This window comes from Entelurus aequoreus, linkage group LG03 (genome assembly GCF_033978785.1).
Source record: "Entelurus aequoreus isolate RoL-2023_Sb linkage group LG03, RoL_Eaeq_v1.1, whole genome shotgun sequence".
NCBI lineage: Eukaryota > Metazoa > Chordata > Actinopteri > Syngnathiformes > Syngnathidae > Entelurus > Entelurus aequoreus.
The window spans coordinates 10445973-10459239 of record NC_084733.1 but is presented as its reverse complement, the minus strand read 5'-3'; the positions used below and the strand labels follow the sequence as shown (position 1 = coordinate 10459239).

The 13267-nt window shown below is 40.7% G+C and overlaps 2 protein-coding genes and 1 non-coding gene across 7 annotated transcripts in view; 1 reads left to right on the top strand and 2 right to left on the bottom strand.

The window, feature by feature from the left end:
* LOC133646115 (gastrula zinc finger protein XlCGF57.1-like) overlaps positions 1 to 1988 on the top strand; it is a 37538-nt gene extending 35550 nt beyond the window's left edge. For both annotated transcript variants that reach the window (XM_062041150.1, XM_062041151.1), the window contains exon 3: positions 297 to 1988. In XM_062041150.1, coding sequence (XP_061897134.1) covers positions 297 to 1687 — 1391 coding nt within the window. In that variant the 3' untranslated portion in view covers positions 1688 to 1988. The remainder of the gene's footprint in view (positions 1 to 296) is intronic.
* The window catches only part of LOC133646114 (gastrula zinc finger protein XlCGF28.1-like), a 201653-nt gene that overhangs the window by 179598 nt on the left and 8788 nt on the right, over positions 1 to 13267 (bottom strand). Inside the window, exons 2-3 of one of the 4 annotated variants that reach the window (XM_062041145.1) lie at positions 12925 to 13054; positions 9939 to 12815 (exon numbers count right to left, since the gene is read on the bottom strand). The exons of 2 other annotated variants lie outside the window; for them this stretch is intronic. In XM_062041145.1, coding sequence (XP_061897129.1) covers positions 11470 to 12815; positions 12925 to 12934 — 1356 coding nt within the window. In that variant the 5' untranslated portion in view covers positions 12935 to 13054 and the 3' untranslated portion in view covers positions 9939 to 11469. Of the gene's footprint in view, positions 1 to 9938; positions 12816 to 12924; positions 13055 to 13267 lie in introns of those variants that run through there. One more of the 4 variants, XM_062041142.1, reaches the window with a different exon arrangement.
* trnak-cuu (transfer RNA lysine (anticodon CUU)) lies at positions 6396 to 6468 on the bottom strand. The gene has a single exon. It is a non-coding gene; the product is annotated as a tRNA-Lys (tRNA).

Here is a 13267-nt window from a genome sequence, read left to right as displayed (position 1 = left end):
TCTTTTCTTATCGAACCACCGGGAGAACCGGTTTCGAACATCATCCCTACTTGTGAGTGGTTCAGTTCTTTTTCTTTTGTAATGAACCTCCTTTATGTTTCTCCCACTTTTGATTTCTTACACGATTTGCACAGGTTTTTGTCCTGTTCAGTTTTGTCCTTCAGGTGTACGAGCAGCTGTCTTTGTTTGTATGTCGGGTTTAACTGCTGTTTATTTTATTTTGTTTTTGTTTATCAAAACATTTTCTGGTGCGGGACAACTTTTGTAAAGCATGTTTGTCTTTTTGTGCCCTGCAGATCTCCCTGAGCAGTGGGAGTGGACCTCCAGGATGAAGCAAGAGGAGCCACAGCCCCCCCACATCAAAGAGGAAGAGGTGGAGCCTCAAGACCCGCACATTAAAGAAGAAGAAGAAGAAGAGGAGGAACATAGCATCAGTCAAGAGGAAAAGCATATTGAAGAACTGGAGAAAGTTGATGTCCCCAAGATGCCATTGACTGGTGTCACTGTGCAGAGTGAAGACGAGTTCAAAGGTGATGATAAAAATTCCAAAGGTGATATTAAGACATGTGACACTGACCACACACACTTTCAATGCTCTCACTGTGACAAAACTTTTAATCGCCAAAATAATATGAAAAGACACATGAAAATACACAGTCCAGAAAATCATATTTCTTGTTCAATCTGTGGTAAAAGTTTCACACAAAATGCTTATCTGAAAAGACACATGAGAACACACAGTGAGGAAAAAGATTTCCCCTGTTCAATCTGTAGTAAAGGTTTTACAGCAAAATTTGAATTGATAAGACACATGAGAACACACACTGGAGAAAAACCGTTTTCCTGTTCAAACTGCAAAAAAAGCTTTTCGGAACGGTCAACGCTCGTGCAACACATGAGAATACACACTGGAGAAAAACCATTCACTTGCTCAGTTTGCGATAAAAGATTTTCTGACAAGAAAATTTTGAAAAGACACACGAAAAGACACACTGCTGAAAATCCTTTCGCTTGTTTAAAATGCAACAGAAGCTTTCCTACACAAGCCGACCTTGCACTGCACATGAGAATGCACAACGGTGAAAAACCATTGAAGTGCTCTTACTGTGACAAAACGTTTCAATACGGTTGTCATCTGAAAAAGCACACAAGAGTACACACAGGCGAAAAACGCTTTGTCTGTTCAATTTGCCGTGAGGGTTTTCCAGAAAATAAAGATTTTCAAAGACACATGAGAACACACACTGGAGAAAAACCTTTCGCTTGCTCCATTTGCGGCAAAAGATTCTGTGTGAAGCAAAGTTTGAAAATACACACAAGAATACACACTGGTGAAAAACCTTATACCTGTTCAAGGTGCAACAAAAGCTTCACTTTTCGAGCAAACCTTTTGGTACACATGAGAATACACACTGGAGAAAAACCATTCATGTGCTCAATTTGCAATAAAAGCTACATCCGAAAGGAAGACTTGGTAATACACACAAGAACACATACTGGTGAAAAACCCTTTATCTGTTCGGTGTGTGGTAGAGGTTTTGTACAACATCCCAATTTGAAAAAACACATGAGAATACACACTGGAAAAAAACCTTATTCCTGTTCAAGGTGCAACAAAGGTTTTACTGAACGACAATCGCTTGCAAGACACTTGAGAACACACACAGGAGAGAAAGAACCGGAGTAAGAAACAGTGTGCTGGTGAGAACAGCAAATGAAGCTGCAGGATTTGAAATAAACTGTCATAACGCTGACGTTCTAACAACATCACCACTTGTAACGTGTGTGACACAATCATGTCAATATGCTTCCACCATTTATAGATTACATTTTCTTTGTTTTGTATTTTACGTCCATTCAAGTACATGTATTATTATTAGTACTTCCTACTCCTTTTGTGGACATATTGTAATGTGAAATTGTGACTATGTGATGTATTTACTGTAGCTACACTGCATGCATGTTTAAAATAAACTAATACCGACATCAAACAGCAGCAGTATTCAGAGGATTCATTTCAAATCTAGAAATGTTTTTGATTGATTGAATCTTTCATTGGCAGATCGTGAGGGAAGAGATGGATGAAATGGGGGGAAAAAAAGAGTAACGATGTGAAAATATTAGATGCTAAAAGACTTGAGACTTTAAGAGGAGGGAAAAGTGGCAGTTAGTTAGTGAATGTGATGTATGAATGACAAAGTGAGGGAATCTATCCCACAAACGCTACGGTTCCTTTTAGATCTGAAAGAAGTGGACACACAATACAACCATGTCAATGGAAACAAAGATGTGCAAAGTCAACATTGTTAGAATGTTATCACAAAACTTTGTGTGGCCATGAGTTCCCGACAAGCAGACACAAGTTGTCTTTGATCTTACCAAGCAGAAGGCTTGTAAAACTCCACTGTGTAGGATGGGAAGCAACATGAAGGTGTTCTGTTGCTTTGATGTATTGTAATCCACAGAAATATGTTGTCTTGACCCGAGAACTACAGAGCGGAGAGGAAACAGGACCAGACTCCCCTCCAGGCAACCTTTTCTTTGAACTGTTTTACGACCTTTTCTTTGAACTGTTCTGTACCAAAGGCGATGACTGTTTACGACCCACGTCCCTTAGAAACAGCTGTTGCCATGTAATCGGGGAAAGTCCAAATAAAAGAGGAGACGTACAATCTTTCGTCAGAGCGTGTTGGAACACTGTACAAGAGTACAGGTGTACGCGCTCTCCTCAAATGAGCCAAATTTAATTCTGTTTTTGTTTAATTCCTTGCTTTTTGTCTTGTTTAATAGATGTCATGAGTGTTTGAACCTGACAAACATGCTTAGGGTAAACGTGCTAAAGATGCTAAGCTAATGTGTTTTACGTGGGGTGGGGTGCATAGTGCTCCACATGTGGGACGTGCAGTCTTAAAAACATGCTAAACAAGTGGGTGGGTGGGTGTGGTACACAGAACATCAATTTCCACACTTCTATTAGCCCCGGGGTCCAGTGGACCCGGACATCTTATATGCAATAGAAATGTGTAGGGGGGGTGTATGGTGTGTGTTCATTAAATATGTATTCTGATATATGTTCTTCACAGAAAATGAGCCAAAGTCAGGGAGTCTCAGTTTGAACAATTAATTAATTGTATCATTTTTCTTTTAATAAAAAATGAAAAGGGGTCCCACAGACCCAAACACCACACAAGGGTTAGGGGGAGGGGACACAAATATTATGCAAGCAGCCCCAGTATCACAACACGTGAATATTCAGAATGCAAATGTGCTTGAGCTCGAGATTTCGCCCTGGCTCTGCTTTGTCTGCGTGTTGTCGTCTTATCTTCGTTGAGGTACTTGAAGTCCGTCCTTGGCTGTTTTAGCGGGCTGCAAGACAGAAACTGCTGCTGCGAGACAACTTGCAGTGGAAGATAACAAGTTGTGTGCCTTTGCACGGATAGAAAAGTACAATTTGAGCACAATAGATAACTATAGCAACGGCCTTTAAGCATAAGAGTTGTGTGATAACTTATACATAATTATTCTAACACTGAGTTTGTTTGAAAAATGGCTGCCTTGGATGTAAACAATGATATACGTTTCTATAATATCCGTTATTGAGCACTTCTGATCAGTTTTTGTCGCAGTAAAGCAGCTATGTACAATGTATCGCTATGGTAACGTCGCCGTAGTGTAAACTGCATTTATTTCATGTGGTATATACGTTCCACATCGCTAGCAATAGCCTCTGTGTTTCCTCTACGTACACGGTGTTTGCAGGTTGCAGAAAAAGTGCATATTTAGGACACGCGTCATTGTGGGTTTCCTGCACGTCATCTTCGTTACTAAAGAAAAATCTAATCTGCGGGAGAGAATTCCTCTGCCATTTTAAAGTATGTTTTTTTTGTTGAGTCGTCAGCTTGAAGCGTCCCTCTGTCTCCGACTCCCTCGTCGTCATGTGACATGAGTGCGTGACTGTTATGATTTTGCTTCCTAGTTTCGATGATCCGGCCTTTTTGCCTCTGATTGGCCAGTCTGTAATGTTTCGCACTCACCTTAGCCAATTGTGACTAGGGATGATGTTGGATAAGAAATTATCGAGTTCGAGCCCATTATCGAACCGATTCCTTATCGATTCTCTCATCGAGTCCAGATAGGTTGAAAAAAACACAATATTTGGTTTAAGAAAAGCTCACTTTTATTTTATAAGAAAAAAATAAAATAAAAAAATAAATATTGACTGCTGTTACCCCCCTAATAAAATAAAATAAATAAATATTGACTGTTGTTACCCAAAGTATATTAAGTGGGATTTTTCAGAAAAACATATATATACAGTAACACAAAAACAACCTGTCTCTGTGATCACTATAGGTGTATAAATAATAATATAGTGTTAAATAAAATCAGTCCCTTGGGCAAAAAAATTAAAATAATACAGCTCTCCAAAAAGTGCACTTCTGCAGCTATTGGAACATACTAACTACACACACTATAGATAGGTAGTACTTTATTGATTCCTTCAGCAGAGTTCCCTCAGGAAAATTTTAACTATGACACTAAGAACACCACAGTCATCAATCAACAATTCTGCAGTCCTGGTTGACAAAAGAGGTAACCTTATCTTAGCCTAAAGCATACTTGCCAACCCTCCCGTTTTTAGCGGGAGAATCCCGGTATTCAGCGCCTCTCCCGACAACCTCCCGGCAGAGATTTTCTCCCGACAAACTCCCGGTATTCAGCCGGAACTGGAGGCCACGCCCCCTCCAGCTCAATGCGGACCTGAGACTGAGTGGGGACAGCCTGTTCTCACGTCCGCTTTCCCACAATATAAACAGCTTGCCTAACAAATTCAATCGAATGGAAACAAGAATTTCAGTTCATCCAGGACAGTTCGAAGGGGAAGGTGTATGTTTCCTGTAAATATGTAGAACAGACTTCTCCATTGAACACGGTGACCGAAATGATATACTCATCATGAACGGAGAAGTTAAACAGGACAATACTGCCACCGGATAGCCACCGGAACACTGAAATTCAAGTATTTCTTTTATGTAAATAAAATAAATAAATAAATAAATATATATATATATATATATATATATATATATATATATATATATATATATATATATATATATATATATATATATATATAAAATATATATGAAATACTCGAGTTTGTGAATTCTAGCTGTAAATAACCACGCCCCCAACCACCCCACCTCCCGATATTGGAGGTCTCAAGGTTGGCAAGTATGGCCTAAAGGCTACAAGTGAGCAAATATGGAAATTAACCAGCAACAGTTAGCGTTAGTTACTCACCGGCACTATCACTGGAGCTGGGGCTGCAGGTTGAAGCAGAGGAAGAGGGGCGTGCTTCGTCATCTCTGTCGCTGCTTCTCCACGTGTCGAAGACACGACACGGTTCTCGAACGTTCAGGTTATGTGCGGCCTGAACATGTTTCAACATGTTTGTTGTACTGCTCCCCTCACATGAGAGCAAAGTCTGGCAATAATTGCATATTGCCGTTTCCTCGTCGTATTTTTTGTAAAATGAAGCCATGTCTTGAGGTGTTTTTTTCCGGTCCATTATTTTTGCTGCTTTCTGTATCTGCTGCCTAATGACTGAGCTCCGTCATTTCCTGTGATGTTCCACAGGGCATTTCCTGTGGGACGGGATTCGTTCCCAGGGATTCGAATAAAGAACCAACTCTTTTTCTTTATATAGTGGCCTTGATAACGGGAACCGGTTCTTAAAAAGAGATTCAAGTCTTATCGAACAACCGGGAGAACCGGTTTCGAACGTCATCCCTAATTATGACTCACCATATGAACACCAACCAATCATCATGGATTTTCTCCGTATGTATGGATGTTGTCATTCATCCGGGTCATTGTATTTTCTCCGTATTTTTGGGGGCCAGAATTTGCAGTCCATTTTCTTTCTTTGTAGCTTGTCGCTTTGATGTATGCTACCAAGCTACATGGGTCTAAAATTAGCCAAGCTACAGGAAAAGCTACTCGTTAAAAAAGTAGCTAAGCTACCGCCAAGCTACTGGGAAATGTAGTTATGCAACATGTAGCTTGTTACTGCCCATCACTGGTTGTCTCTCTGACCTGCCACCTTCTCCTTGGTAGAAAGATGGCTTGGGCGTTTGAAAGATGAAGTATGACGTCGGTGATGAACAAATAATGATTTTATTTGACAAGCCAACATCACAACAGGTTCTGCAGCATGTACACCTGTGGGGAGAATCGAACAAAATTGATTTGATTGATTGAAACTTTTATTAGTAGATTGCACAGTACAGTACATATTCCGTACAATTGACCACTAAATGGTAACACCCGAATACGTTTTTCAACTTGTTTAAGTCGGGGTCCACGTTAATCAATTCATGGTAAAACACATGCGCCCAACGTGGGGCTCGAACCCACGACCCTGAGATTAAGAGTCTCATGCTCTACCGACTGAGCTAGCCGGGCTAAAATGATGGCGCCCTCGTGCGTGCCCCCAAACAGACATCTTAATACCTCCCAGTGCTTCCTCCACCTTGTAGGAGTGTCAACTTCTTCTTCCCAGAATTGCCCCTTGGCCTTTTGGCTGTTAATGAGCGGCCAGAGGTAAAGCGAGGGTCACAAAGTCAATAAACCCTCTACCTATGTCCGACCTCGGTTCTGGCTTTGATGTTGTATCTTTATTATGAAACTCCTTGGATCCAGACTTCCTTCATATACTATATGGCAGTTCAGGAGGCAATCTGGTTTTCCATTTATTTAGGTTTGGGCACTAAATATTTATCCACAACAAGCATGTATACACGTTAAGACACAGAAACCACGAGACTTGCAACAGGGGGGGCAGGGAGTATGTGTGCAAATGTGCAGTCCATAGTGTGAGTGCTGTTATGTCTACAGGCCTAAGGTCGCTCTGCGGGAACTCAACTTCCTAGGTGTTGTTAAAGGAGTGAGGAATTCAGAGTGGCTATCACTGCGGTGTCCTCCTGGGATGTTTACGGCACGGCCTCACCAAGTCCATTTGAGGCAGTCAAATTCTAGATAAGGATTATGGTTTCCCAGGCGAGCAGACACATTCAAATGGCTCGTCCGAGTTAAACATCCATTCTGGCTCTCAAGTCAGTCTTTGGTAATCTCGGAATTTAATCGCAAACTGGATAACATTTCCGAAATGAAATGTTATCCAGTTTGCGATTCAATTCCGAGATTGCCAGTCTTGTGTTCCCACAGCCCGACCCATCTCATCCATCGTGACGTACACTACCGTTCAAAAGTTTAATTTTGTGGAATAGCCTTCATTTCTAAGAACAAGAATAGACTGTCGAGTTTCAGATGAAAGTTCTCTTTTTCTGACCCCACAAATGTGATGCTCCAGAAACTCAATCTGCTCAAAGGAAGGTCAGTTTTGTAGCTTCTGTAACGAGCTAAACTGTTTTCGGATGTGTGAACATGATTGCACAAGGGTTTTCTAATCATAAATTAGCCTTCTGAGCCAATGGGCAAACACATTGTACCATTAGAACACTGGAGTGATAGTTGCTGGAAATGGGCCTCTATACACCTATGTAGATATTGCACCAAAAACCAGACATTTGCAGCTAGAATAGTCATTTACCACAATAGCAATGTATAGAGTGTATTTCTTTAAAGTTAAGACTAGTTTAAAGATATCTTCATTGAAAAGTACAGTGCTTTTCCTTCAAAAATAAGGACATTTCAATGTGACCCCAAACTTTTGAACGGTAGTGTATATAAATGTACAATAGGCAGTAATACAACTGGATCAAACATTCACATACATTACAATATGTATTCAGTATAATAACCACAAAAAAAAAAATATATATATATATAGATCTGCTTTTTAGTAGATCGAGTCTCTGTACTTGGGGTTGGGTTCACAGATAGAACCTGGACAAATTCTGTAAAGATTGTCATTCACACTCAAATGTGGTTTGGAAACTGAAACTCGAGCCCTAGAGCTTACAGAGTCAATGTTGTGTTCCGTGTGTCCATGTCGGCTAAGAGTAACATGCCTTGCTGGGTCAGGCTTGATACCGATCCTGTGGGTTGAACTGAGCGGGAGCATGTTTAGCAACAGTTAATTTTTCTGGTCTTCCTGGATGACCTTGGTTCTTTGCAGGTTCCTGTCACAACTCCCGTGTCGTCACATCCATTGAAGCCTGACTACCTGTCCGTCTGATAAGAGGCTGGCTTGTTTTGTCCAAGTAGGTCCTTTGTGTGAATCTTTTGCTTAGAACTTTCTCTGACTTGCACCTTTTGGGTTTAAGCAGTCTTTTGGAGAGTCTTTGTTTTGACATTAGTCTTTGTGCTTGGGATCCAAGGTGTAGTCTTCAAATCAAGTTGGTTGTCAAAGATGTCGGTTTTGGATGACCTTGTCAAAGTGGTCCTCCTCCATGCTGGCATGCAGGGTACTTTTAGGACCAGTTGACTTTAAAACACAATCACCATTTCGTACAGGATATATAAGTAAGTAAGTAAGTACATTTTATTTAGAAAGCGCTTTTCACAGATAAAATCACAAAGCGCTGTACAAAACCTAGGTGAAATAAAACAACAATTTAATTTAAAACAGGGGCAACATCATAAAAAGGATACAAAGTGGATTAAAAATGACAGTTCAAAGGTGCTTTAACTAAAAACTTTACTAAAAAGAGAAGTTTTCTAATGTTTCTTAAAAGTTTCAACAGTCGAGATCACGGAGGGACTGGTGCAAGTTGTTCCAGAGTCTGGGAGCTATAGCCTGGAATGCCAGGTCTCCACAGGTTTTAAAACGAGTTTTTGGGACTCTTTAGAAGACCCTGGCCTGAAGACCCTGAAGAGTAGGGGCATAGCAAGTCAGTGATGTATTGAGGGGCCCAAACATGCAACGCACGGAATGTCAGGACTAAAATCTTAAACTGAATGCGGAATTTCACTGGAAGCCAATGAAGACTGGATAAAACGGGGGTGGTATGGACTATTCTGGGTCAAAAGTCCGGCAGCTGCATTTTGTACAGTCTGAAGTCTCTTTAGCGTTGGACTTGTTGAAAAGAGAATTGCAATAGTCAATGCGAGACGAAATGAACGTGTGAATGATCATTTCCAGACAGGGCCGGCCCGTGGCATAGGCCGTATAGGCAAATGCTAAGGGCGCCGTCCATCAGGGGGCGCCACGCCAGTGCCACAAATGTTGGAGGAAAAAAAAAAAAAAAAGTTGGTACTATTATTTCTAAATACATAAAATAATCCCACGTTAATCAAAATGCAAAGTAAAGCCTATTTAATAGAAATATTATTTGTTACAACATTACGCCCCCCCTCCCCCGGCACGGTGCGCCCCCTCCCTTCCCGTATCATGACTCTTTTTGGACGTCACCACATCAAAAAATCAACACAAGATGTCAAAACAGCCAAAACTGTCAGGTGCCCAGGGAAGAAAAAAGAGAAAAGAAGAGGAGAAACGAGAAAAAGACAGAGGTAGCAGGTAGGTAACGTTAGCCTACATGAAATTATTTGTCTGTTACAGAATGTGATAGTAACCTGGCTTTTTAGCATTAAGCTAATGTTACATGATTCGGCAATTGCTAATCAATAAACAGCTAGTTCTGTTTTAACGTCGGGTTAATATTGTGGAGGGGGCTAAATTGTTATGGAAAATAATAATGTAACGTTAGGTAATTACAGTACTCCCTGGTGTACAGTAATTTGTAAGTCATTCTAGTTAATGCAATATTAAAAAGCACAAATAGAGAACTCTGTTGGATCCCCTTTTTTTGTAATATAGTTGTTAAAGTCGTGCAGTGCCTTATTTATATTGTATTTTTAATTTATTTTATGCAACTTGTTGACACGTTTTATTTTGTGTTTGTATGTAAAAAATATTGTATTTCATATATTCATTTTTAAATTTTTTTATTCATTTATCCATATTTTTTTTTATCTTGTTAACTATTCTGATTGTTAATTTGCTTTCTTTAAGTAAAGAAAAAGGTCAAAGACAAAGCTATTCGGTTTCTTGTGAGTATATACACTTCACTGCCGATGTGGGGGGGCGCCACCTAAAATCTTGCCTAGGGCGCCATATTGGTTAGGACCGGGCCTGTTTCCAGATCCAATTTAGACAACAAATTTCTCACTTTAGAAATATTTCTGATGATAAAAACAGTTTTTGGTCAGTGACCCTCCAAAGACATGGACTGATCCAACCCAAGCCCAAGGTTTCTGAGGCTGCTTTTAACAGATGCAACCGGAGCACCAAGGGACTTCTTGATCAGGGGGATCTTTTTATCGGGGGCAATTATCAGAGTTTCTGTTTTGTTTGAATTTGAGGACAACCAGTTTTTGATACAGGATACGCAGTCCAAGAACTCCGATAAATAGTGAAACTCTGAATCATTGAAGGCGCATAACAGTTGAATATCATCTGTAGGGGGTCCCCGCTCCATCTGTCCCTCAGTTTTGTGGTCCTTGGCCTGGAAAATGTTGAAGACCCCTGCTCTAAAATAACTTTTGATATGTACACTACTACAAAAAAGTTAGGGATAAACCTATTAGATATTACACACAAATAACTACAGATGTGTTTAAAAATGTGTTGTAAGTTGTAACAAACTACAAAACAAACTTCATTGTTCACAGGAAGTGAGACATATCATTGAAATGTTATGAAAAATAAATAACCGGCGAGTCAATAAAAGTAAATTAACCATGTGATGACTGTTTGCGGCGTTGTCAAAAAACATTTAGTTCGGCAGAAAAGTTGGAAAAGGTAGGAAAAGAGATTATTCAAAGTTTACTTATATGTATACATCAATCAAAGTTTACTTATATAGCCTTTAATCACAAACGTCTCAAAGGGCTGCACAAGCCACAACGACATCCTCGGCTCAGATCCCACATTAGGGCAAGAAAAAACAACGCAATGGGAACAACGAGAAACCTTGGAAGAGACCGCAGATGTGGGGTTTCCAATGGATGCCGGAGTGAATATGGTTAATAATGTTAAGAGTTCAGTCCACAGTTGGGCCATTATTGAAAATAATCTTTAGGTCATATGTAGGTAGGAAAGTCAGAGTATTTAGTAGTTTAGTGTAGTTGAAGAGAAAATGAAGGCTGCTACAGGACATGTGTCATTGACTTGGGACCATAGCCAACCGTGCTATGAACATCTTGGCGGTCGCCATCCTGCTTTTTCATGTTTTTGTAGTTTTCCTCTGCTTGGTGCAGTAAAGACTACTGGGACCACAAGGACAAGCAGCAGGTCAAAGTTGAATTTACGCTTAGTAAGTGCATAAGTGTGATGATAAGAAAATATTTTAAAAAATGAAGAGTCGAGTACCCAGATGTTGCATCCAATACGCCCCAAATATTGAGTGGGCAAGTTGGACACTAATATCAGCACATTTTACATGTGATGGTGTTGTTAGAAAGTTAAAGTTTTGATGGTTTATTTCAAATCCTGCAGCTCTATTTGCTGCTGCTGGTGTCACCAGCACACTTGTGTTTCTCACACTGGTACTTATAAGAGAATCTTTCATCACACACGCTGCAACTCAACACTTTCTCGCCGGTGTGTCTTCTCATGTGTATTTTCAAATGTTCATTTTGAATAAAACCTTTCCCACACACCGAACAGGTAAAAGGTTTTTCCCCAGTGTGTATCCTTGCGTGTAGTTTCAAATGTTGCCTTTGATTAAAACCTTTGCCGCAGACTGAACAAGCGAACGGTTTCTCTCCGGTGTGTATTCTTGCGTGTATCTTCAAATGTTGCTTCTGAGAGAAACTTTTACTGCAAACCGAACACATGAACGGTTTTTCCCCGGTGTGCGTTCTCATGTGTACGTTCAACTCACTACCTTTCGTAAATCTTTGACCGCAGATTGAACAGGAAGACGGCTTTTCTCCAGTGTGTATTCTCGTGTGTACTTTTAAATCGCTACTTTGTATAAAACCTTTGTGACAGATTGAACAAGTAAATGGTTTTTCTCCCGTGTGTTTGATCATGTGTACTTTCAAACCGTTATTTTGTATGAAACCTTTACCACAGATTGTACACAAAAAAGGTTTTTCTCCCGTGTGTACTTTGGTGTGTACTTTCAAATGTTGCTTCTGGGAGAATGTTTTACTACAAATTGAACACTTGAAAGGTTTTTCTCCAGTGGGTGTTCTCATATGTACTTTCAACTCGCTATTTTTCATATTACCTGGACCGCAGATTGAAGAGGAGGATGTTTTTTCCCCCGTGTGTATTCTCGTGTGTACTTGAAGATTACGATGGTGATTAAAGGTTTTGTCGCAGTGAGAGCATTTCAAGTGTGTGTTGTCGGTGTGACATGTCTTATCAGCTTCAGAGTCTTCATCATCAGTGTCAGGAGAGTGTGAGGTTGTGTCGTCACTATCTGACAGTGGAGTTAAGAGCTTGTCTGCTTGTGATCCTCCACAGTGGTCTCCATCAGCTTCTGTTGACATGTGATGAGTTGAGCTGCTGCTTGGAGGCTCCGCCCCTTTCCTCTCCTCACTATTGACCTCGTCATCTTCACTCTTCACAATGACCGTCAATGGGAACTCCTCCAGTCCTTCAAGATACTCTCCCTCCTGACTGATGCTGTGTTCTTCCTCTTCCTCTTTAATATCGCAGGGATGCGGCTCCTCCCCTTCTTTCATGTAGGGGCGCTGCGAATCCTCCTCTTCCTCTTTAATATGGGCGGGCTGTCGCTCCTTCTCCTCCTTAATGTGGGGGGTCTCTGGCTCCTCTTGCTCCACCACGGAGGTGCACTCCTGCCGCTCAGGGAGAAGATGTACTTCACGGACGTCTGCAGGATACAAGAAGACAAACATAAGCATTAAAGAAGTCCAGCTTGGTTCAGTCACATTATACAACGTCCTGCACCAGCATATATTCAGAAAATGTCATCAGTCAACCTGTTGACATTCAAGATCTGGTGAGGGCGGTCACATTTTTTTCTCCTCCCGTCTTCTCCTTGCTTGCTCTCTTTGTCTTGTCTTGTCTACACTTTTTTTGAAGCCTCTTTCTTTGCGTTGTCCTCCAAATCTAAACATCAGACATGGAATTGATTAGCTGGACTCTCGACTCAATTGACAAAATCTTTTCGACGAGGAAAAGAGGTTCTGGGGAGCCTGGCTGCCCTGATGGAACCATTGCTCCGGGGTACGTGAGAGATTCCTGGGAACATCAAATATGTTGTCTTTGTAGCATATTCAACTGAATATGGGTTAAAAATTATTTGCAAATCATTGTATTCCG